Source organism: Hippichthys cyanospilos, chromosome 9, assembly GCF_059441005.1.
Source record: "Hippichthys cyanospilos isolate Australia breed blue-spotted pipefish chromosome 9, RoL_Hcya_1.0, whole genome shotgun sequence".
Lineage (NCBI taxonomy): Eukaryota > Metazoa > Chordata > Actinopteri > Syngnathiformes > Syngnathidae > Hippichthys > Hippichthys cyanospilos.
In genome coordinates this window covers 19,356,772-19,383,579 of record NC_142377.1, presented here as the reverse complement: position 1 = coordinate 19,383,579, position 26,808 = coordinate 19,356,772, and the positions used below count along the sequence as shown (strand labels likewise).

General features: G+C 50.8%; 1 protein-coding gene across 1 annotated transcript in view; it reads right to left on the bottom strand.

Annotated features, from left to right (window-relative positions):
- Window positions 1–26,808, bottom strand: part of LOC148419323 (uncharacterized) — a 51,722-nt gene that overhangs the window by 969 nt on the left and 23,945 nt on the right. The window contains 22 exon segments of the mRNA XM_088422800.1: window positions 417–481; window positions 569–736; window positions 2,050–2,215; window positions 2,294–2,496; window positions 2,581–2,630; window positions 4,814–4,925; window positions 5,012–5,076; window positions 5,523–5,647; window positions 5,744–6,455; window positions 7,641–7,712; window positions 8,436–8,513; window positions 9,228–9,299; window positions 10,023–10,094; window positions 10,818–10,889; window positions 11,613–11,684; window positions 12,270–12,800; window positions 13,203–13,274; window positions 13,998–14,069; window positions 14,793–14,896; window positions 15,434–16,039; window positions 17,024–17,598; window positions 18,454–19,441. Of these exon segments, the coding sequence (XP_088278926.1) occupies window positions 417–481; window positions 569–736; window positions 2,050–2,215; window positions 2,294–2,496; window positions 2,581–2,630; window positions 4,814–4,925; window positions 5,012–5,076; window positions 5,523–5,647; window positions 5,744–6,455; window positions 7,641–7,712; window positions 8,436–8,513; window positions 9,228–9,299; window positions 10,023–10,094; window positions 10,818–10,889; window positions 11,613–11,684; window positions 12,270–12,800; window positions 13,203–13,274; window positions 13,998–14,069; window positions 14,793–14,896; window positions 15,434–16,039; window positions 17,024–17,598; window positions 18,454–19,441 (5,052 nt within the window).

Here is a 26,808-nt window from a genome sequence, read left to right as displayed (position 1 = left end):
AAAAAAAAAATATATATATATATATATATATATATATATATATATATATTTTTTTTCTTTTTTTTCTTATTTTCTTTTTTAGAAACAAGCATAATTATGCATTTTTGCCCATTAAAATGCGGTCATCTAAAAGGAGTTGTGATTGGCAAAACAATATTCAGCATTTTATCTTTTGCAGTGAAAATTGTTGCAATTTTACAAAGTCAAAATGACAAGATTTTGAGAAAATTCCCCACCTCTCCCAATTACAAAACAACAGTCAAACCGTGAAAAGATTTCAAGAATAATATTGTCATGTTATTTGACTGACAATTTTTCAAGAAAAAAAGAATCAAATACCATTTGTAATTTAATAGTAACAATGTTGCCATACTATAAAACTAACTTAGACAAGCTAAATGTAGTATAAGGCATACCTGTTTCAGTGAAGTCAAAGTAGTCTTCCTCAAAATCTAGAAACCCTCTGGAGTCCGTCCTTCTCCTGAAAACACAGTTTCAATCATCTGCAAGCCCTTCGTATTTTAGCCCACTTTTTGGACTAGGCTGCAAACGGGAAAACAGTACTCACCAGACCCCGGAACGCCTCTTTTTGACCAAAAAGATGGCCGAAAGAACGATCAGGATGAGGAGCAGGGCTCCTGCCAGTGATCCAAATACAGCTCCATAGAAGCCCGGACCCCAGCGGGAGTAGTTGCATTGTTGGCCATAATATTGTGTTATGCTTGTGCTAGAGCATCTAGAGGAGAAACAAGCAGGGGGGTCACATTCCTCAGCCTCCCCGGTAAGATCTATTCAGGGTTGCTGGAGAGGAGAGTCCGTCAGGAAGTCAATCGTCAGATTCAGAGCAGTGTGGTTTTCGTCCCTGCCGAGGGAGATTGGACCAGCTCTAGAATATACACTTGGCAGGGTCCTTGAGGGTGCATGGGAGTTTGCCCAACCAGTCTACATGTGCTTTGTGGACTTGGAGAAGGCGTTCGACCGCGTCCCTCAGGGAGCTCTGTGGGGGCTGCTTTGGGAGTATGCGGTACCGGACACCCTGATACGGGCTGTTCAAGCCCAGTACTACTGATGTCAGTGTTTGGTCTGTTGAATGCTTTTCCAGTAAGGATTGGACGCCGCCAAGGCAGCCTTTTGTCACAGTTTCTGTTCATTACATTTATGGACAGAATTTGTAGGCGCAGCCGAAGCGTTGATGGGGTCCGGTTTGGCAGCCTCAGCATTTCATCTCTGCTATTTGCAGATGATGTGGTGCTGTTGGCTTTCTCAAGCTGTGACCTCCAACTCTCACTGGAGTGGTTGCAGTCCAGTGTGAAGCGACTGGGATAAAGATCAGCGCCTCCAAATCTGAGACCATGGTTCTCAGTCGGAAATGGGTGGAGTGCCCTCTCGGGGATGAGGTCCTACCCCAAGTGGAGGAGTTCAAGTGTCTTAGGGTCCTGTTTACGTGTGAGGGCAGGATGGAACAGGAGATTGTCAGATGGATCAGTGCATCGTCTACTGTGATGCAGACGCTGTACCAATCTGTAGTCGTTAAGAAAGAGCTGAGCCGAAAGGCAAAGCTTTCTGTTTACTGGTCGATCTACGTTCCTGCCCTCACCAATGGTCACGAGTTGTGGGTCGCGATCGAAAGAACGAAATCCCAGACATAAGCGGCCGAAATGAGTTTCCGGGCTCTCCCTTTAGAGATAGGTGAAAAACTCGGTCATCTGGGAGGGACTTGGTGTCAATCCGCTGCTCCTCCGTGTTGAGAGGAGACAGTTGAGGTGGCTCGGGCATCTGGTGAGGATGCCTCTTGGACGCCTCCCTCGGGAGGTGTTACGGGCATGTCCTACTGTACTGGGAGGAGGCTCTGGGGTTGACCCAGGACACTTTGGAGAGACTATGTCTCTCGGCTTCGTTCCTGACGAAGTGGCTGGGGATAGGGAAGTCTGGGCTTCCCTGCTCAAGCTGCTGCCCCTGCGACTCGACTGCGGATAAAGCTGTAGCTAATGGATGGATAGATGAATGTGAATACCTTCCAGATGCACTGAACGTAATGAAGTGTCTTACCTGCACGTGGCCCCTGTGCGAATGTCATTAAGACATTGACCGTGTCCACTGCAGTAGTCCGGCATTGTCTTGCAGGGTCCAACACAATGCCACTGACCCTCAATCACCTCAGCAGTGTAATTGGCAAACGCAGAGCAGTTGACAAAGGGCCGAAGGTCTGTGATGTCTGATTACCAAAAACAAAACTCATTTTTATTTGAGGGCTAAGAGCAAAGAATGGGGTTGGACTTGAAGTTGGACTTACTGTTAATCTCCAGGGCCGAGGAAATGACTTGCTTGAACTGAACGCTGGCGTTAGCGAAGGCTTGAGAGATCTGCTGGATGTTGTTGCTGTCCACCAGGATTTGTGTCAACACGTCATCAAGCTGAGTGTTGAGCCAGTGGATGTGAGTGTCGTTGTTCTGATATGTGTATTGCGCTCGGCTCGTGGCCAAGACACTTTTTGGCCTGCGAAAAGCAGCAAAAGGCATCAACGCCAAATGAGGATGTTTCAATGAGGGAAAGAAAAATTACAAGCAGAGTTTCACCTACAATGACTCCTTGACATTCACTGCGGGATATACTTTCTTCTGTAGAGCTCTCTGCAGAAGAAAACACGAGTCAAATAATATCTCATTCATGACGAGTTCACAGCCAAACCTCCAAAGTCCACCACTCCTCTAGTTGAGATGAAGTCTTTAAGTTGACTACATACCAATATGATTAGTGGGACACTGTTTTCATGGCTGCTGTTTGAGGTGATGGATTAATGTATTGTAATTGTCAAAGCACCAGGTGATAAACTGAAGATTAAGGCACATCGTCTATTAGAGGTGAGCTGTTTTAAGTTGACGACACAAGTGATTAACTGAGGCACGGCTTTGAATGCCACTGTTTGATGTGAGGGGTTGATTTTCGCTGACAAAGGACGAAGGAATCACAATAATCCCTCATTTTTCGCAGTTAATGGGGACCAAAACCCCGACATGAAAATTGCAAATCCGTGAGGTAGCATCACCCCACCCCCCCACCCACCACCACCCATGGAAAAATTGGCGGTGCATAAATAAAGTGTGTGGTGTGTCAAATATATACAGTGATCCTTCCTACTTCGCGGTCTCAGTACTTCGCAGGTTTTTCCAAGAAAAATTAAAAATATTTCAAAATAAAAAAACCTTTTAAAAAATGCGCAAAAATGGAAAATATCATACATCACATAAAACTACATTATACAGTACTGTATTAATCAAATAACTAAGTAATATTAGTTAATAACTATGTTAAGAATTCTTCAAGCGTTAGAGTTCGTGACGTTTGTTATCTTATTTTGAAATGCATGCTTTTAATTTGTCGGGTCGCGTTTCATTTCCGTTTCCTGTTTTACGTGCTCTGTGCGTCATTCGGCTCGTTACGGTGACGTAGTGAAAGACAACGTAAGCTCATATTTATAGTTTATTATCATTTATGTTTATAACGCACGCTACTGCCTATGTCTAGTAAGCGATGAGTGTTTCTTCTGTTTATGTGTTCGTTTGTATAGAGGTTGCACTTTATAGTGAGTAGTTGTTGTTAGTTGTTGCTAACTCGCTAATGTCGGCTAAAAATACAGTAAATTCATAGATTAATTGTTCATATGTTAGTTTACTGACTTTAAGATTGTTGTTGATTTATTATTCAACAAATACTACATGATACACCATACATGAGCCAAAATAAATGTGAAGTTTAACGTGATGACTTGCCTACTCTTTCACCGGAGTCTTGGTGCAGATAAACAGTCCTGAGAACAAATTCTCAACAAACTAAGTAATATTAGTTATTTAATGAATATACAACAATGTTAATAATGTTAATAAGGATAATTTAATGTTAAATAATAGGAGAAAGGAAATAAAATACGCAAAAAATACAAAAAAAAGGATTGTTTATGATAACTGCGGCTATATTGGGGCGTACATAGAAATCTAGGAACTGATACCCTACTTCGCGGGGGGTTGACACCCCCCATTAACAGCGAAGTGGGGGGGGATCACTGTATAGTAAAACCCTCCGTACCTTTCCCATGCCCAGGTTCGGGGCACAAACTTTATTTTCCCCGCACCCAATTTTGCATGAAGGCCATCTCTGCTATCTGTACAGGGAGTTCTGCACGTTTGTCTCCCAGCGCACAGCGGTGAGTCTAGTAGAGCTTTTGCCTTATGTCCTTATACAGTGCGAGATGCACTAAAGCGGTGATTTAGTTTTAAGCAAAAACGCCTTAATTTGAAGAAGTTTGTTGTATTAGGGCTGTTAGATTGCTTCAGACTTAGGACGTTAGGAGGAGCGTGGGAATGCTGCAGTGCATTGTGTCTGCTCTGAGGTGACAGTACTTTGAAAAAAAAAATCTGTGACGCACTGAGGGCGCAATAGGAGAGGCGCAAGTAGCGAGGCATCACTAATCGATACTCGTGGCACTATATTTTGTTGAGAAAAGGAATCCATTTGAAGTATAAAAGTTACTGAGACGAGGCCTTTGTCACGATTGTATATTTTTGAAGTCATCAATTTCTGATTTAGGTAGAGCCAATATTTGAGACAAGGACTCTTTTTTTTTTAGAGTGAAGTTTTAAAGTTGACTACCCAAATTAACAAGGCAATACTTTTTTTTTATTGTAAGGAGAACAAAGTCTTGATATTTGGGCAAAAAGGTAAGCTGTAGAATTACAAAGAAAGTTAAAAATAGTCATTTTTTAACCCAGTTTGCACTTACATATAGATAGCAAAATATTTTTATTTTACTTGAGACTGCTTTAGTGAATGAAATCTATACCTTCATTGCCAATATGTGATGAAACTGGATTTTTGGTTCGTCATTCAGAGAGCGTGCTGTTCTTCTTGCTTCAATCAAACTTCCTGGTCTGTAGTGGAAAGATACACATGGAATGAAAAAACCTTGTGTGGGTTCAGAGCTCATTTGCACAACTTGATCAAGAAATAATCTTACTGTAACTTGATCACTTCCACTTTATTAAAACTTTGGGGATCAGCGTCTTTGCACAGTGTCTCAAGCTGGAACAGATTATGAGAGAAGCACAGGTTTAATATGAACAATTCAATTTCTCTGTGAAAACACAGACAAATGCAAGTTTTATACCTGGGGTATTAGAGCACAGCAAGTTTCACAGTAGCATGGCAATATAAGTAAATATTATTCCCTTGGAACTGTAAGCATCGTGGGGTATAACAGAGAAATTCTGCCGGGCCCATTACTACCTTGAGTTCCTGGATTGCTTAGTTCCAGTGACTTGTACTTCCCCAGACCTAGGTTTCCTGGACCTCTTGAATGTTCTAATCTCCGTCCACTAATTTGAAAATGCTACCTGCTAAATGAATTAAGCATCTTGTTTAAAAATAATAACTGTGGAATTCTTTCTATATGTTCAGCGATTGCAGGCTACCCATTCACCCATCAATTTTACATAACCGCAAATCCACCGTGCATCATAATACTTTACCTCCTTCAGTAACTTGTCGATGAAATTTAATGACTGTGGGGAGAGCAAATCATAATAAGCATCCAAAAAAGTGATCTTGATGTCCAAAATAATATTTGCTTTTCGAGGTGGTATTGCTGAAGTATCTATATGGGAGGGGGAAAATGTCAGTCAGTATAGTGAAAATTCCAGTTTTCAAAAGCGATCGCCTTCGCAGAACTAAATAAATAAATGTATCTTACCAATATCAACAGGTATGTTGTTTTCTCCAAAGGTGCAGGTATTTCCAAGTATATAATCTTCACAGAGGCAGTGGCATCGACCGAGTTCTGTACTGAATGAGCAATTGCCAGCTGTGCACATACAGTCTTCTTCTCTACACTGAGGTGTCGTGGATTCAATTGTTGTGTGAGTATTTTGCGAATTTGTGACGTGAGGTGAGGTGGTGCTGAATACTTTTGTGGCTGTCACTGTGCTAGTTGTAGTTGGTGGTGTTGACTCTGTGGAGGAAGTGGTAATTGCTGGGGTAAGTGTGGCTGGTGTGGGAGTACTTATGTGAGGGTTAACACTATCAGTGGAAGAACTGAGAGTGGCTGTGGTGTGATCATTGTTAGTTGTTAAAACAGTGATCTCAGGTGTAGCTGTTTCAGGTGACATATTTGATTCTGTTGATCCAGTGGACATATCTGTGGTCGGAGACGTTGTTTGTGAGTCTGATGTAGAAGATATTCCACTGGATGAGGTTTCTTGACTGGTTGGTTTAGTGAACTCGGTGTTGGGGTCAGGAGTTGTTGATCCTTCAAGAGTAACAATTTCAGATGTAAATGCTGGTTTTGATGATAAATACGTAGTTGTCGCTTCTGGTTCATTGCTAGTGAGAGAGGATTTGGTTGTTACGAGACTAATTGGTGATTGGTCGTCTGTGATAATTCCAGAAGAAGTAGGACTCAGCCTGCTGGTCGTGGGTAGAGGGCTGGACGGCGAAAATGAGGAAACTTCGGGATCTGTGGAATGAACGCTTGTTGCCGTGGACTGGTCATTGTTGGTAGTCAGCGTAGTTCCGTCGGTTGTGGATGCTCCAGGTGATGTGTTTGACCCCGTTGATTCGCTGGGCACGAATGTTGTGAAAGATGTAGTCTGTGGCAGTGTAGAGGGCAGCTCGCTCGTTGAAGTTTCCCCAGCAGTTGCTTGACTTTGCGTTGACTGGGTGTAGGAGCTTGTAGTTTCTGATGTCAAATTTGGTTGGGGAGATGAATATGTGACCGTTGAGGATGGTTCATCGCTTGTTGGGGAAGACTGAGTTGTTTCCAGACTCGGCGACGATGCGTCAGTCGAATACGCAGACGAAGTCTGGCCCAACTGGGTGGTCGTCGGAGGCTCTGTGGAAGGCAAGCGCGAGGACACGTCGGCGTCCGTGGAAGAACTGAACATTGTTGGGGAGGTGCTGTCGCCTGTGGTGGGGAACGTTCCTTTTGTGGTGGGTGTTTCAGTTGATGTGGGTGATTCTGTGGACAAGCCAGCGGTCACAGGTGTTGTCTGTGGCCCCAGGGAGGACAATAACGAATCTGTGGATTCCTGACTGGTTGGTGTCGAATCCACGAATGTTACTGTTGCTGATGTGGACTGGGGTTCCGAAGGGGAGTAATTACTCGTTGTCGCTGGCTCATCGCTGGTGAGAGAGGAAGCAGTCGTCTCCAGAGTGACCGCTGTTGTGTCTGTGTTATACGGAGAAGTAGGACTCAGCCTGCTGGTCGTGGGTAGAGGGCTGGACGGCGAAAATGAGGAAACTTCGGGATCTGTGGAATGAACGCTTGTTGCCGTGGACTGGTCATTGTTGGTAGTCAGCGTAGGTCCGTCGGTTGTGGATGCTCCAGGTGATGTGTTTGACCCCGTTGATTCGCTGGGCACGAATGTTGTGAAAGATGTAGTCTGTGGCAGTGTAGAGGGCAGCTCGCTCGTTGAAGTTTCCCCAGCAGTTGCTTGACTTTGCGTTGACTGGGTGTAGGAGCTTGTAGTTTCTGATGTCAAATTTGGTTGGGGAGATGAATATGTGACCGTTGAGGATGGTTCATCGCTTGTTGGGGAAGACTGAGTTGTTTCCAGACTCGGCGACGATGCGTCAGTCGAATACGCAGACGAAGTCTGGCCCAACTGGGTGGTCGTCGGAGGGTCTGTGGAAGGCAAGCGCGAGGACACGTCGGCGTCCGTGGAAGAACTGAACATTGTTGGGGAGGTGCTGTCGCCTGTGGTGGGGAACGTTCCTTTTGTGGTGGGTGTTTCAGTTGATGTGGGTGATTCTGTGGACAAGCCAGCGGTCACAGGTGTTGTCTGTGGCCCCAGGGAGGACAATAACGAATCTGTGGATTCCTGACTGGTTGGTGTCGAATCCACGAATGTTACTGTTGCTGATGTGGACTGGGGTTCCGAAGGGGAGTAATTACTCGTTGTCGCTGGCTCATCGCTGGTGAGAGAGGAAGCAGTCGTTTCCAGAGTGACCGCTGTTGTGTCTGTGTTATACGGAGAAGAAGTAGGACTCAGCCTGCTGGTCGTGGGTAGAGGGCTGGACGGCGAAAATGAGGAAACTTCGGGATCTGTGGAATGAACGCTTGTTGCCGTGGACTGGTCATTGTTGGTAGTCAGCGTAGTTCCGTCGGTTGTGGATGCTCCAGGTGATGTGTTTGACCCCGTTGATTCGCTGGGCACGAATGTTGTGAAAGATGTAGTCTGTGGCAGTGTAGAGGGCAGCTCGCTCGTCGAAGTCTCCCCAGCAGTTGCTTGACTTTGCGTTGACTGGGTGTAGGAGCTTGTAGTTTCTGATGTCAAATTTGGTTGGGGAGATGAATATGTGACCGTTGAGGATGGTTCATCGCTTGTTGGGGAAGACTGAGTTGTTTCCAGACTCGGCGACGATGCGTCAGTCGAATACGCAGACGAAGTCTGGCCCAACTGGGTGGTCGTCGGAGGCTCTGTGGAAGGCAAGCGCGAGGACACGTCGGCGTCCGTGGAAGAACTGAACATTGTTGGGGAGGTGCTGTCGCCTGTGGTGGGGAACGTTCCTTTTGTGGTGGGTGTTTCAGTTGATGTGGGTGATTCTGTGGACAAGCCAGCGGTCACAGGTGTTGTCTGTGGCCCCAGGGAGGACAATAACGAATCTGTGGATTCCTGACTGGTTGGTGTCGAATCCACGAATGTTACTGTTGCTGATGTGGACTGGGGTTCCGAAGGGGAGTAATTACTCGTTGTCGCTGGCTCATCGCTGGTGAGAGAGGAAGCAGTCGTTTCCAGAGTGACCGCTGTTGTGTCTGTGTTATACGGAGAAGTAGGACTCAGCCTGCTGGTCGTGGGTAGAGGGCTGGACGGCGAAAATGAGGAAACTTCGGGATCTGTGGAATGAACGCTTGTTGCCGTGGACTGGTCATTGTTGGTAGTCAGCGTAGTTCCGTTGGTTGTGGATGCTCCAGGTGATGTGTTTGACCCCGTTGATTCGCTGGGCACGAATGTTGTGAAAGATGTAGTCTGTGGCAGTGTAGAGGGCAGCTCGCTCGTTGAAGTTTCCCCAGCAGTTGCTTGACTTTGCGTTGACTGGGTGTAGGAGCTTGTAGTTTCTGATGTCAAATTTGGTTCGGGAGATGAATATGTGACCGTTGAGGATGGTTCATCGCTTGTTGGGGAAGACTGAGTTGTTTCCAGACTCGGCGACGATGCGTCAGTCGAATACGCAGACGAAGTCTGGCCCAACTGGGTGGTCGTCGGAGGCTCTGTGGAAGGCAAGCGCGAGGACACGTCGGCGTCCGTGGAAGAACTGAACATTGTTGGGGAGGTGCTGTCGCCTGTGGTGGGGAACGTTCCTTTTGTGGTGGGTGTTTCAGTTGATGTGGGTGATTCTGTGGACAAGCCAGCGGTCACAGGTGTTGTCTGTGGCCCCAGGGAGGACAATAATGAATCTGTGGATTCCTGACTGGTTGGTGTCGAATCCACGAATGTTACTGTTGCTGATGTGGACTGGGGTTCCGAAGGGGAGTAAGTACTCGTTGTCGCTGGCTCATCGCTGGTGAGAGAGGAAGCAGTCGTTTCCAGAGTGACCGCTGTTGTGTCTGTGTTATACGGAGAAGAAGTAGGACTCAGCCTGCTGGTCGTGGGTAGAGGGCTGGACGGCGAAAATGAGGAAACTTCGGGATCTGTGGAATGAACGCTTGTTGCCGTGGACTGGTCATTGTTGGTAGTCAGCGTAGTTCCGTCGGTTGTGGATGCTCCAGGTGATGTGTTTGACCCCGTTGATTCGCTGGGCACGAATGTTGTGAAAGATGTAGTCTGTGGCAGTGTAGAGGGCAGCTCGCTCGTTGAAGTTTCCCCAGCAGTTGCTTGACTTTGCGTTGACTGGGTGTAGGAGCTTGTAGTTTCTGATGTCAAATTTGGTTGGGGAGATGAATATGTGACCGTTGAGGATGGTTCATCGCTTGTTGGGGAAGACTGAGTTGTTTCCAGACTCGGCGACGATGCGTCAGTCGAATACGCAGACGAAGTCTGGCCCAACTGGGTGGTCGTCGGAGGCTCTGTGGAAGGCAAGCGCGAGGACACGTCGGCGTCCGTGGAAGAACTGAACATTGTTGGGGAGGTGCTGTCGCCTGTGGTGGGGAACGTTCCTTTTGTGGTGGGTGTTTCAGTTGATGTGGGTGATTCTGTGGACAAGCCAGCGGTCACAGGTGTTGTCTGTGGCCCCAGGGAGGACAATAACGAATCTGTGGATTCCTGACTGGTTGGTGTCGAATCCACGAATGTTACTGTTGCTGATGTGGACTGGGGTTCCGAAGGGGAGTAATTACTCGTTGTCGCTGGCTCATCGCTGGTGAGAGAGGAAGCAGTCGTCTCCAGAGTGACCGCTGTTGTGTCTGTGTTATACGGAGAAGAAGTAGGACTCAGCCTGCTGGTCGTGGGTAGAGGGCTGGACGGCGAAAATGAGGAAACTTCGGGATCTGTGGAATGAACGCTTGTTGCCGTGGACTGGTCATTGTTGGTAGTCAGCGTAGTTCCGTCGGTTGTGGATGCTCCAGGTGATGTGTTTGACCCCGTTGATTCGCTGGGCACGAATGTTGTGAAAGATGTAGTCTGTGGCAGTGTAGAGGGCAGCTCGCTCGTCGAAGTTTCCCCAGCAGTTGCTTGACTTTGCGTTGACTGGGTGTAGGAGCTTGTAGTTTCTGATGTCAAATTTGGTTGGGGAGATGAATATGTGACCGTTGAGGATGGTTCATCGCTTGTTGGGGAAGACTGAGTTGTTTCCAGACTCGGCGACGATGCGTCAGTCGAATACGCAGACGAAGTCTGGCCCAACTGGGTGGTCGTCGGAGGCTCTGTGGAAGGCAAGCGCGAGGACACGTCGGCGTCCGTGGAAGAACTGAACATTGTTGGGGAGGTGCTGTCGCCTGTGGTGGGGAACGTTCCTTTTGTGGTGGGTGTTTCAGTTGATGTGGGTGATTCTGTGGACAAGCCAGCGGTCACAGGTGTTGTCTGTGGCCCCAGGGAGGACAATAACGAATCTGTGGATTCCTGACTGGTTGGTGTCGAATCCACGAATGTTACTGTTGCTGATGTGGACTGGGGTTCCGAAGGGGAGTAATTACTCGTTGTCGCTGGCTCATCGCTGGTGAGAGAGGAAGCAGTCGTTTCCAGAGTGACCGCTGTTGTGTCTGTGTTATACGGAGAAGAAGTAGGACTCAGCCTGCTGGTCGTGGGTAGAGGGCTGGACGGCGAAAATGAGGAAACTTCGGGATCTGTGGAATGAACGCTTGTTGCCGTGGACTGGTCATTGTTGGTAGTCAGCGTAGTTCCGTCGGTTGTGGATGCTCCAGGTGATGTGTTTGACCCCGTTGATTCGCTGGGCACGAATGTTGTGAAAGATGTAGTCTGTGGCAGTGTAGAGGGCAGCTCGCTCGTCGAAGTTTCCCCAGCAGTTGCTTGACTTTGCGTTGACTGGGTGTAGGAGCTTGTAGTTTCTGATGTCAAATTTGGTTGGGGAGATGAATATGTGACCGTTGAGGATGGTTCATCGCTTGTTGGGGAAGACTGAGTTGTTTCCAGACTCGGCGACGATGCGTCAGTCGAATACGCAGACGAAGTCTGGCCCAACTGGGTGGTCGTCGGAGGCTCTGTGGAAGGCAAGCGCGAGGACACGTCGGCGTCCGTGGAAGAACTGAACATTGTTGGGGAGGTGCTGTCGCCTGTGGTGGGGAACGTTCCTTTTGTGGTGGGTGTTTCAGTTGATGTGGGTGATTCTGTGGACAAGCCAGCGGTCACAGGTGTTGTCTGTGGCCCCAGGGAGGACAATAACGAATCTGTGGATTCCTGACTGGTTGGTGTCGAATCCACGAATGTTACTGTTGCTGATGTGGACTGGGGTTCCGAAGGGGAGTAATTACTCGTTGTCGCTGGCTCATCGCTGGTGAGAGAGGAAGCAGTCGTTTCCAGAGTGACCGCTGTTGTGTCTGTGTTATACGGAGAAGAAGTAGGACTCAGCCTGCTGGTCGTGGGTAGAGGGCTGGACGGCGAAAATGAGGAAACTTCGGGATCTGTGGAATGAACGCTTGTTGCCGTGGACTGGTCATTGTTGGTAGTCAGCGTAGTTCCGTCGGTTGTGGATGCTCCAGGTGATGTGTTTGACCCCGTTGATTCGCTGGGCACGAATGTTGTGAAAGATGTAGTCTGTGGCAGTGTAGAGGGCAGCTCGCTCGTCGAAGTTTCCCCAGCAGTTGCTTGACTTTGCGTTGACTGGGTGTAGGAGCTTGTAGTTTCTGATGTCAAATTTGGTTCGGGAGATGAATATGTGACCGTTGAGGATGGTTCATCGCTTGTTGGGGAAGACTGAGTTGTTTCCAGACTCGGCGACGATGCGTCAGTCGAATACGCAGACGAAGTCTGGCCCAACTGGGTGGTCGTCGGAGGCTCTGTGGAAGGCAAGCGCGAGGACACGTCGGCGTCCGTGGAAGAACTGAACATTGTTGGGGAGGTGCTGTCGCCTGTGGTGGGGAACGTTCCTTTTGTGGTGGGTGTTTCAGTTGATGTGGGTGATTCTGTGGACAAGCCAGCGGTCACAGGTGTTGTCTGTGGCCCCAGGGAGGACAATAACGAATCTGTGGATTCCTGACTGGTTGGTGTCGAATCCACGAATGTTACTGTTGCTGATGTGGACTGGGGTTCCGAAGGGGAGTAATTACTCGTTGTCGCTGGCTCATCGCTGGTGAGAGAGGAAGCAGTCGTTTCCAGAGTGACCGCTGTTGTGTCTGTGTTATACGGAGAAGAAGTAGGACTCAGCCTGCTGGTCGTGGGTAGAGGGCTGGACGGCGAAAATGAGGAAACTTCGGGATCTGTGGAATGAACGCTTGTTGCCGTGGACTGGTCATTGTTGGTAGTCAGCGTAGTTCCGTCGGTTGTGGATGCTCCAGGTGATGTGTTTGACCCCGTTGATTCGCTGGGCACGAATGTTGTGAAAGATGTAGTCTGTGGCAGTGTAGAGGGCAGCTCGCTCGTCGAAGTTTCCCCAGCAGTTGCTTGACTTTGCGTTGACTGGGTGTAGGAGCTTGTAGTTTCTGATGTCAAATTTGGTTGGGGAGATGAATATGTGACCGTTGAGGATGGTTCATCGCTTGTTGGGGAAGACTGAGTTGTTTCCAGACTCGGCGACGATGCGTCAGTCGAATACGCAGACGAAGTCTGGCCCAACTGGGTGGTCGTCGGAGGCTCTGTGGAAGGCAAGCGCGAGGACACGTCGGCGTCCGTGGAAGAACTGAACATTGTTGGGGAGGTGCTGTCGCCTGTGGTGGGGAACGTTCCTTTTGTGGTGGGTGTTTCAGTTGATGTGGGTGATTCTGTGGACAAGCCAGCGGTCACAGGTGTTGTCTGTGGCCCCAGGGAGGACAATAACGAATCTGTGGATTCCTGACTGGTTGGTGTCGAATCCACGAATGTTACTGTTGCTGATGTGGACTGGGGTTCCGAAGGGGAGTAATTACTCGTTGTCGCTGGCTCATCGCTGGTGAGAGAGGAAGCAGTCGTTTCCAGAGTGACCGCTGTTGTGTCTGTGTTATACGGAGAAGAAGTAGGACTCAGCCTGCTGGTCGTGGGTAGAGGGCTGGACGGCGAAAATGAGGAAACTTCGGGATCTGTGGAATGAACGCTTGTTGCCGTGGACTGGTCATTGTTGGTAGTCAGCGTAGTTCCGTCGGTTGTGGATGCTCCAGGTGATGTGTTTGACCCCGTTGATTCGCTGGGCACGAATGTTGTGAAAGATGTAGTCTGTGGCAGTGTAGAGGGCAGCTCGCTCGTCGAAGTTTCCCCAGCAGTTGCTTGACTTTGCGTTGACTGGGTGTAGGAGCTTGTAGTTTCTGATGTCAAATTTGGTTGGGGAGATGAATATGTGACCGTTGAGGATGGTTCATCGCTTGTTGGGGAAGACTGAGTTGTTTCCAGACTCGGCGACGATGCGTCAGTCGAATACGCAGACGAAGTCTGGCCCAACTGGGTGGTCGTCGGAGGCTCTGTGGAAGGCAAGCGCGAGGACACGTCGGCGTCCGTGGAAGAACTGAACATTGTTGGGGAGGTGCTGTCGCCTGTGGTGGGGAACGTTCCTTTTGTGGTGGGTGTTTCAGTTGATGTGGGTGATTCTGTGGACAAGCCAGCGGTCACAGGTGTTGTCTGTGGCCCCAGGGAGGACAATAACGAATCTGTGGATTCCTGACTGGTTGGTGTCGAATCCACGAATGTTACTGTTGCTGATGTGGACTGGGGTTCCGAAGGGGAGTAATTACTCGTTGTCGCTGGCTCATCGCTGGTGAGAGAGGAAGCAGTCGTTTCCAGAGTGACCGCTGTTGTGTCTGTGTTATACGGAGAAGAAGTAGGACTCAGCCTGCTGGTCGTGGGTAGAGGGCTGGACGGCGAAAATGAGGAAACTTCGGGATCTGTGGAATGAACGCTTGTTGCCGTGGACTGGTCATTGTTGGTAGTCAGCGTAGTTCCGTCGGTTGTGGATGCTCCAGGTGATGTGTTTGACCCCGTTGATTCGCTGGGCACGAATGTTGTGAAAGATGTAGTCTGTGGCAGTGTAGAGGGCAGCTCGCTCGTCGAAGTTTCCCCAGCAGTTGCTTGACTTTGCGTTGACTGGGTGTAGGAGCTTGTAGTTTCTGATGTCAAATTTGGTTGGGGAGATGAATATGTGACCGTTGAGGATGGTTCATCGCTTGTTGGGGAAGACTGAGTTGTTTCCAGACTCGGCGACGATGCGTCAGTCGAATACGCAGACGAAGTCTGGCCCAACTGGGTGGTCGTCGGAGGCTCTGTGGAAGGCAAGCGCGAGGACACGTCGGCGTCCGTGGAAGAACTGAACATTGTTGGGGAGGTGCTGTCGCCTGTGGTGGGGAACGTTCCTTTTGTGGTGGGTGTTTCAGTTGATGTGGGTGATTCTGTGGACAAGCCAGCGGTCACAGGTGTTGTCTGTGGCCCCAGGGAGGACAATAACGAATCTGTGGATTCCTGACTGGTTGGTGTCGAATCCACGAATGTTACTGTTGCTGATGTGGACTGGGGTTCCGAAGGGGAGTAATTACTCGTTGTCGCTGGCTCATCGCTGGTGAGCGAGGAAGCAGTCGTTTCCAGAGTGACCGCTGTTGTGTCTGTGTTATACGGAGAAGAAGTAGGACTCAGCCTGCTGGTCGTGGGTAGAGGGCTGGACGGCGAAAATGAGGAAACTTCGGGATCTGTGGAATGAACGCTTGTTGCCGTGGACTGGTCATTGTTGGTAGTCAGCGTAGTTCCGTCGGTTGTGGATGCTCCAGGTGATGTGTTTGACCCCGTTGATTCGCTGGGCACGAATGTTGTGAAAGATGTAGTCTGTGGCAGTGTAGAGGGCAGCTCGCTCGTTGAAGTTTCCCCAGCAGTTGCTTGACTTTGCGTTGACTGGGTGTAGGAGCTTGTAGTTTCTGATGTCAAATTTGGTTGGGGAGATGAATATGTGACCGTTGAGGATGGTTCATCGCTTGTTGGGGAAGACTGAGTTGTTTCCAGACTCGGCGACGATGCGTCAGTCGAATACGCAGACGAAGTCTGGCCCAACTGGGTGGTCGTCGGAGGCTCTGTGGAAGGCAAGCGCGAGGACACGTCGGCGTCCGTGGAAGAACTGAACATTGTTGGGGAGGTGCTGTCGCCTGTGGTGGGGAACGTTCCTTTTGTGGTGGGTGTTTCAGTTGATGTGGGTGATTCTGTGGACAAGCCAGCGGTCACAGGTGTTGTCTGTGGCCCCAGGGAGGACAATAACGAATCTGTGGATTCCTGACTGGTTGGTGTCGAATCCACGAATGTTACTGTTGCTGATGTGGACTGGGGTTCCGAAGGGGAGTAATTACTCGTTGTCGCTGGCTCATCGCTGGTGAGAGAGGAAGCAGTCGTTTCCAGAGTGACCGCTGTTGTGTCTGTGTTATACGGAGAAGAAGTAGGACTCAGCCTGCTGGTCGTGGGTAGAGGGCTGGACGGCGAAAATGAGGAAACTTCGGGATCTGTGGAATGAACGCTTGTTGCCGTGGACTGGTCATTGTTGGTAGTCAGCGTAGTTCCGTCGGTTGTGGATGCTCCAGGTGATGTGTTTGACCCCGTTGATTCGCTGGGCACGAATGTTGTGAAAGATGTAGTCTGTGGCAGTGTAGAGGGCAGCTCGCTCGTCGAAGTTTCCCCAGCAGTTGCTTGACTTTGCGTTGACTGGGTGTAGGAGCTTGTAGTTTCTGATGTCAAATTTGGTTGGGGAGATGAATATGTGACCGTTGAGGATGGTTCATCGCTTGTTGGGGAAGACTGAGTTGTTTCCAGACTCGGCGACGATGCGTCAGTCGAATACGCAGACGAAGTCTGGCCCAACTGGGTGGTCGTCGGAGGCTCTGTGGAAGGCAAGCGCGAGGACACGTCGGCGTCCGTGGAAGAACTGAACATTGTTGGGGAGGTGCTGTCGCCTGTGGTGGGGAACGTTCCTTTTGTGGTGGGTGTTTCAGTTGATGTGGGTGATTCTGTGGACAAGCCAGCGGTCACAGGTGTTGTCTGTGGCCCCAGGGAGGACAATAACGAATCTGTGGATTCCTGACTGGTTGGTGTCGAATCCACGAATGTTACTGTTGCTGATGTGGACTGGGGTTCCGAAGGGGAGTAATTACTCGTTGTCGCTGGCTCATCGCTGGTGAGAGAGGAAGCAGTCGTTTCCAGAGTGACCGCTGTTGTGTCTGTGTTATACGGAGAAGAAGTAGGACTCAGCCTGCTGGTCGTGGGTAGAGGGCTGGACGGCGAAAATGAGGAAACTTCGGGATCTGTGGAATGAACGCTTGTTGCCGTGGACTGGTCATTGTTGGTAGTCAGCGTAGTTCCGTCGGTTGTGGATGCTCCAGGTGATGTGTTTGACCCCGTTGATTCGCTGGGCACGAATGTTGTGAAAGATGTAGTCTGTGGCAGTGTAGAGGGCAGCTCGCTCGTTGAAGTTTCCCCAGCAGTTGCTTGACTTTGCGTTGACTGGGTGTAGGAGCTTGTAGTTTCTGATGTCAAATTTGGTTGGGGAGATGAATATGTGACCGTTGAGGATGGTTCATCGCTTGTTGGGGAAGACTGAGTTGTTTCCAGACTCGGCGACGATGCGTCAGTCGAATACGCAGACGAAGTCTGGCCCAACTGGGTGGTCGTCGGAGGCTCTGTGGAAGGCAAGCGCGAGGACACGTCGGCGTCCGTGGAAGAACTGAACATTGTTGGGGAGGTGCTGTCGCCTGTGGTGGGGAACGTTCCTTTTGTGGTGGGTGTTTCAGTTGATGTGGGTGATTCTGTGGACAAGCCAGCGGTCACAGGTGTTGTCTGTGGCCCCAGGGAGGACAATAACGAATCTGTGGATTCCTGACTGGTTGGTGTCGAATCCACGAATGTTACTGTTGCTGATGTGGACTGGGGTTCCGAAGGGGAGTAATTACTCGTTGTCGCTGGCTCATCGCTGGTGAGCGAGGAAGCAGTCGTTTCCAGAGTGACCGCTGTTGTGTCTGTGTTATACGGAGAAGAAGTAGGACTCAGCCTGCTGGTCGTGGGTAGAGGGCTGGACGGCGAAAATGAGGAAACTTCGGGATCTGTGGAATGAACGCTTGTTGCCGTGGACTGGTCATTGTTGGTAGTCAGCGTAGTTCCGTCGGTTGTGGATGCTCCAGGTGATGTGTTTGACCCCGTTGATTCGCTGGGCACGAATGTTGTGAAAGATGTAGTCTGTGGCAGTGTAGAGGGCAGCTCGCTCGTTGAAGTTTCCCCAGCAGTTGCTTGACTTTGCGTTGACTGGGTGTAGGAGCTTGTAGTTTCTGATGTCAAATTTGGTTGGGGAGATGAATATGTGACCGTTGAGGATGGTTCATCGCTTGTTGGGGAAGACTGAGTTGTTTCCAGACTCGGCGACGATGCGTCAGTCGAATACGCAGACGAAGTCTGGCCCAACTGGGTGGTCGTCGGAGGCTCTGTGGAAGGCAAGCGCGAGGACACGTCGGCGTCCGTGGAAGAACTGAACATTGTTGGGGAGGTGCTGTCGCCTGTGGTGGGGAACGTTCCTTTTGTGGTGGGTGTTTCAGTTGATGTGGGTGATTCTGTGGACAAGCCAGCGGTCACAGGTGTTGTCTGTGGCCCCAGGGAGGACAATAACGAATCTGTGGATTCCTGACTGGTTGGTGTCGAATCCACGAATGTTACTGTTGCTGATGTGGACTGGGGTTCCGAAGGGGAGTAATTGCTCGTTGTCGCTGGCTCATCGCTGGTGAGCGAGGAAGCAGTCGTTTCCAGAGTGACCGCTGTTGTGTCTGTGTTATACGGAGAAGAAGTAGGACTCAGCCTGCTGGTCGTGGGTAGAGGGCTGGACGGCGAAAATGAGGAAACTTCGGGATCTGTGGAATGAACGCTTGTTGCCGTGGACTGGTCATTGTTGGTAGTCAGCGTAGTTCCGTCGGTTGTGGATGCTCCAGGTGATGTGTTTGACCCCGTTGATTCGCTGGGCACGAATGTTGTGAAAGATGTAGTCTGTGGCAGTGTAGAGGGCAGCTCGCTCGTTGAAGTTTCCCCAGCAGTTGCTTGACTTTGCGTTGACTGGGTGTAGGAGCTTGTAGTTTCTGATGTCAAATTTGGTTCGGGAGATGAATATGTGACCGTTGAGGATGGTTCATCGCTTGTTGGCGAAGACTGAGTTGTTTCCAGACTCGGCGACGATGCGTCAGTCGAATACGCAGACGAAGTCTGGCCCAACTGGGTGGTCGTCGGAGGCTCTGTGGAAGGCAAGCGCGAGGACACGTCGGCGTCCGTGGAAGAACTGAACATTGTTGGGGAGGTGCTGTCGCCTGTGGTGGGGAACGTTCCTTTTGTGGTGGGTGTTTCAGTTGATGTGGGTGATTCTGTGGACAAGCCAGCGGTCACAGGTGTTGTCTGTGGCCCCAGGGAGGACAATAACGAATCTGTGGATTCCTGACTGGTTGGTGTCGAATCCACGAATGTTACTGTTGCTGATGTGGACTGGGGTTCCGAAGGGGAGTAATTGCTCGTTGTCGCTGGCTCATCGCTGGTGAGAGAGGAAGCAGTCGTTTCCAGAGTGACCGCTGTTGTGTCTGTGTTATACGGAGAAGAAGTAGGACTCAGCCTGCTGGTCGTGGGTAGAGGGCTGGACGGCGAAAATGAGGAAACTTCGGGATCTGTGGAATGAACGCTTGTTGCCGTGGACTGGTCATTGTTGGTAGTCAGCGTAGTTCCGTCGGTTGTGGATGCTCCAGGTGATGTGTTTGACCCCGTTGATTCGCTGGGCACGAATGTTGTGAAAGATGTAGTCTGTGGCAGTGTAGAGGGCAGCTCGCTCGTTGAAGTTTCCCCAGCAGTTGCTTGACTTTGCGTTGACTGGGTGTAGGAGCTTGTAGTTTCTGATGTCAAATTTGGTTCGGGAGATGAATATGTGACCGTTGAGGATGGTTCATCGCTTGTTGGCGAAGACTGAGTTGTTTCCAGACTCGGCGACGATGCGTCAGTCGAATACGCAGACGAAGTCTGGCCCAACTGGGTGGTCGTCGGAGGCTCTGTGGAAGGCAAGCGCGAGGACACGTCGGCGTCCGTGGAAGAACTGAACATTGTTGGGGAGGTGCTGTCGCCTGTGGTGGGGAACGTTCCTTTTGTGGTGGGTGTTTCAGTTGATGTGGGTGATTCTGTGGACAAGCCAGCGGTCACAGGTGTTGTCTGTGGCCCCAGGGAGGACAATAACGAATCTGTGGATTCCTGACTGGTTGGTGTCGAATCCACGAATGTTACTGTTGCTGATGTGGACTGGGGTTCCGAAGGGGAGTAATTGCTCGTTGTCGCTGGCTCATCGCTGGTGAGAGAGGAAGCAGTCGTTTCCAGAGTGACCGCTGTTGTGTCTGTGTTATACGGAGAAGAAGTAGGACTCAGCCTGCTGGTCGTGGGTAGAGGGCTGGACGGCGAAAATGAGGAAACTTCGGGATCTGTGGAATGAACGCTTGTTGCCGTGGACTGGTCATTGTTGGTAGTCAGCGTAGTTCCGTCGGTTGTGGATGCTCCAGGTGATGTGTTTGACCCCGTTGATTCGCTGGGCACGAATGTTGTGAAAGATGTAGTCTGTGGCAGTGTAGAGGGCAGCTCGCTCGTTGAAGTTTCCCCAGCAGTTGCTTGACTTTGCGTTGACTGGGTGTAGGAGCTTGTAGTTTCTGATGTCAAATTTGGTTGGGGAGATGAATATGTGACCGTTGAGGATGGTTCATCGCTTGTTGGGGAAGACTGAGTTGTTTCCAGACTCGGCGACGATGCGTCAGTCGAATACGCAGACGAAGTCTGGCCCAACTGGGTGGTCGTCGGAGGCTCTGTGGAAGGCAAGCGCGAGGACACGTCGGCGTCCGTGGAAGAACTGAACATTGTTGGGGAGGTGCTGTCGCCTGTGGTGGGGAACGTTCCTTTTGTGGTGGGTGTTTCAGTTGATGTGGGTGATTCTGTGGACAAGCCAGCGGTCACAGGTGTTGTCTGTGGCCCCAGGGAGGACAATAACGAATCTGTGGATTCCTGACTGGTTGGTGTCGAATCCACGAATGTTACTGTTGCTGATGTGGACTGGGGTTCCGAAGGGGAGTAATTACTCGTTGTCGCTGGCTCATCGCTGGTGAGAGAGGAAGCAGTCGTTTCCAGAGTGACCGCTGTTGTGTCTGTGTTATACGGAGAAGAAGTAGGACTCAGCCTGCTGGTCGTGGGTAGAGGGCTGGACGGCGAAAATGAGGAAACTTCGGGATCTGTGGAATGAACGCTTGTTGCCGTGGACTGGTCATTGTTGGTAGTCAGCGTAGTTCCGTCGGTTGTGGATGCTCCAGGTGATGTGTTTGACCCCGTTGATTCGCTGGGCACGAATGTTGTGAAAGATGTAGTCTGTGGCAGTGTAGAGGGCAGCTCGCTCGTTGAAGTTTCCCCAGCAGTTGCTTGACTTTGCGTTGACTGGGTGTAGGAGCTTGTAGTTTCTGATGTCAAATTTGGTTGGGGAGATGAATATGTGACCGTTGAGGATGGTTCATCGCTTGTTGGGGAAGACTGAGTTGTTTCCAGACTCGGCGACGATGCGTCAGTCGAATACGCAGACGAAGTCTGGCCCAACTGGGTGGTCGTCGGAGGCTCTGTGGAAGGCAAGCGCGAGGACACGTCGGCGTCCGTGGAAGAACTGAACATTGTTGGGGAGGTGCTGTCGCCTGTGGTGGGGAACGTTCCTTTTGTGGTGGGTGTTTCAGTTGATGTGGGTGATTCTGTGGACAAGCCAGCGGTCACAGGTGTTGTCTGTGGCCCCAGGGAGGACAATAACGAATCTGTGGATTCCTGACTGGTTGGTGTCGAATCCACGAATGTTACTGTTGCTGATGTGGACTGGGGTTCCGAAGGGGAGTAATTACTCGTTGTCGCTGGCTCATCGCTGGTGAGCGAGGAAGCAGTCGTTTCCAGAGTGACCGCTGTTGTGTCTGTGTTATACGGAGAAGAAGTAGGACTCAGCCTGCTGGTCGTGGGTAGAGGGCTGGACGGCGAAAATGAGGAAACTTCGGGATCTGTGGAATGAACGCTTGTTGCCGTGGACTGGTCATTGTTGGTAGTCAGCGTAGTTCCGTCGGTTGTGGATGCTCCAGGTGATGTGTTTGACCCCGTTGATTCGCTGGGCACGAATGTTGTGAAAGATGTAGTCTGTGGCAGTGTAGAGGGCAGCTCGCTCGTTGAAGTTTCCCCAGCAGTTGCTTGACTTTGCGTTGACTGGGTGTAGGAGCTTGTAGTTTCTGATGTCAAATTTGGTTGGGGAGATGAATATGTGACCGTTGAGGATGGTTCATCGCTTGTTGGGGAAGACTGAGTTGTTTCCAGACTCGGCGACGATGCGTCAGTCGAATACGCAGACGAAGTCTGGCCCAACTGGGTGGTCGTCGGAGGCTCTGTGGAAGGCAAGCGCGAGGACACGTCGGCGTCCGTGGAAGAACTGAACATTGTTGGGGAGGTGCTGTCGCCTGTGGTGGGGAACGTTCCTTTTGTGGTGGGTGTTTCAGTTGATGTGGGTGATTCTGTGGACAAGCCAGCGGTCACAGGTGTTGTCTGTGGCCCCAGGGAGGACAATAACGAATCTGTGGATTCCTGACTGGTTGGTGTCGAATCCACGAATGTTACTGTTGCTGATGTGGACTGGGGTTCCGAAGGGGAGTAATTACTCGTTGTCGCTGGCTCATCGCTGGTGAGAGAGGAAGCAGTCGTTTCCAGAGTGACCGCTGTTGTGTCTGTGTTATACGGAGAAGAAGTAGGACTCAGCCTGCTGGTCGTGGGTAGAGGGCTGGACGGCGAAAATGAGGAAACTTCGGGATCTGTGGAATGAACGCTTGTTGCCGTGGACTGGTCATTGTTGGTAGTCAGCGTAGTTCCGTCGGTTGTGGATGCTCCAGGTGATGTGTTTGACCCCGTTGATTCGCTGGGCACGAATGTTGTGAAAGATGTAGTCTGTGGCAGTGTAGAGGGCAGCTCGCTCGTCGAAGTTTCCCCAGCAGTTGCTTGACTTTGCGTTGACTGGGTGTAGGAGCTTGTAGTTTCTGATGTCAAATTTGGTTGGGGAGATGAATATGTGACCGTTGAGGATGGTTCATCGCTTGTTGGGGAAGACTGAGTTGTTTCCAGACTCGGCGACGATGCGTCAGTCGAATACGCAGACGAAGTCTGGCCCAACTGGGTGGTCGTCGGAGGCTCTGTGGAAGGCAAGCGCGAGGACACGTCGGCGTCCGTGGAAGAACTGAACATTGTTGGGGAGGTGCTGTCGCCTGTGGTGGGGAACGTTCCTTTTGTGGTGGGTGTTTCAGTTGATGTGGGTGATTCTGTGGACAAGCCAGCGGTCACAGGTGTTGTCTGTGGCCCCAGGGAGGACAATAACGAATCTGTGGATTCCTGACTGGTTGGTGTCGAATCCACGAATGTTACTGTTGCTGATGTGGACTGGGGTTCCGAAGGGGAGTAATTACTCGTTGTCGCTGGCTCATCGCTGGTGAGCGAGGAAGCAGTCGTTTCCAGAGTGACCGCTGTTGTGTCTGTGTTATACGGAGAAGAAGTAGGACTCAGCCTGCTGGTCGTGGGTAGAGGGCTGGACGGCGAAAATGAGGAAACTTCGGGATCTGTGGAATGAACGCTTGTTGCCGTGGACTGGTCATTGTTGGTAGTCAGCGTAGTTCCGTCGGTTGTGGATGCTCCAGGTGATGTGTTTGACCCCGTTGATTCGCTGGGCACGAATGTTGTGAAAGATGTAGTCTGTGGCAGTGTAGAGGGCAGCTCGCTCGTTGAAGTTTCCCCAGCAGTTGCTTGACTTTGCGTTGACTGGGTGTAGGAGCTTGTAGTTTCTGATGTCAAATTTGGTTGGGGAGATGAATATGTGACCGTTGAGGATGGTTCATCGCTTGTTGGGGAAGACTGAGTTGTTTCCAGACTCGGCGACGATGCGTCAGTCGAATACGCAGACGAAGTCTGGCCCAACTGGGTGGTCGTCGGAGGCTCTGTGGAAGGCAAGCGCGAGGACACGTCGGCGTCCGTGGAAGAACTGAACATTGTTGGGGAGGTGCTGTCGCCTGTGGTGGGGAACGTTCCTTTTGTGGTGGGTGTTTCAGTTGATGTGGGTGATTCTGTGGACAAGCCAGCGGTCACAGGTGTTGTCTGTGGCCCCAGGGAGGACAATAACGAATCTGTGGATTCCTGACTGGTTGGTGTCGAATCCACGAATGTTACTGTTGCTGATGTGGACTGGGGTTCCGAAGGGGAGTAATTACTCGTTGTCGCTGGCTCATCGCTGGTGAGCGAGGAAGCAGTCGTTTCCAGAGTGACCGCTGTTGTGTCTGTGTTATACGGAGAAGAAGTAGGACTCAGCCTGCTGGTCGTGGGTAGAGGGCTGGACGGCGAAAATGAGGAAACTTCGGGATCTGTGGAATGAACGCTTGTTGCCGTGGACTGGTCATTGTTGGTAGTCAGCGTAGTTCCGTCGGTTGTGGATGCTCCAGGTGATGTGTTTGACCCCGTTGATTCGCTGGGCACGAATGTTGTGAAAGATGTAGTCTGTGGCAGTGTAGAGGGCAGCTCGCTCGTTGAAGTTTCCCCAGCAGTTGCTTGACTTTGCGTTGACTGGGTGTAGGAGCTTGTAGTTTCTGATGTCAAATTTGGTTGGGGAGATGAATATGTGACCGTTGAGGATGGTTCATCGCTTGTTGGGGAAGACTGAGTTGTTTCCAGACTCGGCGACGATGCGTCAGTCGAATACGCAGACGAAGTCTGGCCCAACTGGGTGGTCGTCGGAGGCTCTGTGGAAGGCAAGCGCGAGGACACGTCGGCGTCCGTGGAAGAACTGAACATTGTTGGGGAGGTGCTGTCGCCTGTGGTGGGGAACGTTCCTTTTGTGGTGGGTGTTTCAGTTGATGTGGGTGATTCTGTGGACAAGCCAGCGGTCACAGGTGTTGTCTGTGGCCCCAGGGAGGACAATAACGAATCTGTGGATTCCTGACTGGTTGGTGTCGAATCCACGAATGTTACTGTTGCTGATGTGGACTGGGGTTCCGAAGGGGAGTAATTACTCGTTGTCGCTGGCTCATCGCTGGTGAGCGAGGAAGCAGTCGTTTCCAGAGTGACCGCTGTTGTGTCTGTGTTATACGGAGAAGAAGTAGGACTCAGCCTGCTGGTCGTGGGTAGAGGGCTGGACGGCGAAAATGAGGAAACTTCGGGATCTGTGGAATGAACGCTTGTTGCCGTGGACTGGTCATTGTTGGTAGTCAGCGTAGTTCCGTCGGTTGTGGATGCTCCAGGTGATGTGTTTGACCCCGTTGATTCGCTGGGCACGAATGTTGTGAAAGATGTAGTCTGTGGCAGTGTAGAGGGCAGCTCGCTCGTTGAAGTTTCCCCAGCAGTTGCTTGACTTTGCGTTGACTGGGTGTAGGAGCTTGTAGTTTCTGATGTCAAATTTGGTTGGGGAGATGAATATGTGACCGTTGAGGATGGTTCATCGCTTGTTGGGGAAGACTGAGTTGTTTCCAGACTCGGCGACGATGCGTCAGTCGAATACGCAGACGAAGTCTGGCCCAACTGGGTGGTCGTCGGAGGCTCTGTGGAAGGCAAGCGCGAGGACACGTCGGCGTCCGTGGAAGAACTGAACATTGTTGGGGAGGTGCTGTCGCCTGTGGTGGGGAACGTTCCTTTTGTGGTGGGTGTTTCAGTTGATGTGGGTGATTCTGTGGACAAGCCAGCGGTCACAGGTGTTGTCTGTGGCCCCAGGGAGGACAATAACGAATCTGTGGATTCCTGACTGGTTGGTGTCGAATCCACGAATGTTACTGTTGCTGATGTGGACTGGGGTTCCGAAGGGGAGTAATTACTCGTTGTCGCTGGCTCATCGCTGGTGAGCGAGGAAGCAGTCGTTTCCAGAGTGACCGCTGTTGTGTCTGTGTTATACGGAGAAGAAGTAGGACTCAGCCTGCTGGTCGTGGGTAGAGGGCTGGACGGCGAAAATGAGGAAACTTCGGGATCTGTGGAATGAACGCTTGTTGCCGTGGACTGGTCATTGTTGGTAGTCAGCGTAGTTCCGTCGGTTGTGGATGCTCCAGGTGATGTGTTTGACCCCGTTGATTCGCTGGGCACGAATGTTGTGAAAGATGTAGTCTGTGGCAGTGTAGAGGGCAGCTCGCTCGTTGAAGTTTCCCCAGCAGTTGCTTGACTTTGCGTTGACTGGGTGTAGGAGCTTGTAGTTTCTGATGTCAAATTTGGTTGGGGAGATGAATATGTGACCGTTGAGGATGGTTCATCGCTTGTTGGGGAAGACTGAGTTGTTTCCAGACTCGGCGACGATGCGTCAGTCGAATACGCAGACGAAGTCTGGCCCAACTGGGTGGTCGTCGGAGGCTCTGTGGAAGGCAAGCGCGAGGACACGTCGGCGTCCGTGGAAGAACTGAACATTGTTGGGGAGGTGCTGTCGCCTGTGGTGGGGAACGTTCCTTTTGTGGTGGGTGTTTCAGTTGATGTGGGTGATTCTGTGGACAAGCCAGCGGTCACAGGTGTTGTCTGTGGCCCCAGGGAGGACAATAACGAATCTGTGGATTCCTGACTGGTTGGTGTCGAATCCACGAATGTTACTGTTGCTGATGTGGACTGGGGTTCCGAAGGGGAGTAATTACTCGTTGTCGCTGGCTCATCGCTGGTGAGAGAGGAAGCAGTCGTTTCCAGAGTGACCGCTGTTGTGTCTGTGTTATACGGAGAAGAAGTAGGACTCAGCCTGCTGGTCGTGGGTAGAGGGCTGGACGGCGAAAATGAGGAAACTTCGGGATCTGTGGAATGAACGCTTGTTGCCGTGGACTGGTCATTGTTGGTAGTCAGCGTAGTTCCGTCGGTTGTGGATGCTCCAGGTGATGTGTTTGACCCCGTTGATTCGCTGGGCACGAATGTTGTGAAAGATGTAGTCTGTGGCAGTGTAGAGGGCAGCTCGCTCGTTGAAGTTTCCCCAGCAGTTGCTTGACTTTGCGTTGACTGGGTGTAGGAGCTTGTAGTTTCTGATGTCAAATTTGGTTGGGGAGATGAATATGTGACCGTTGAGGATGGTTCATCGCTTGTTGGGGAAGACTGAGTTGTTTCCAGACTCGGCGACGATGCGTCAGTCGAATACGCAGACGAAGTCTGGCCCAACTGGGTGGTCGTCGGAGGCTCTGTGGAAGGCAAGCGCGAGGACACGTCGGCGTCCGTGGAAGAACTGAACATTGTTGGG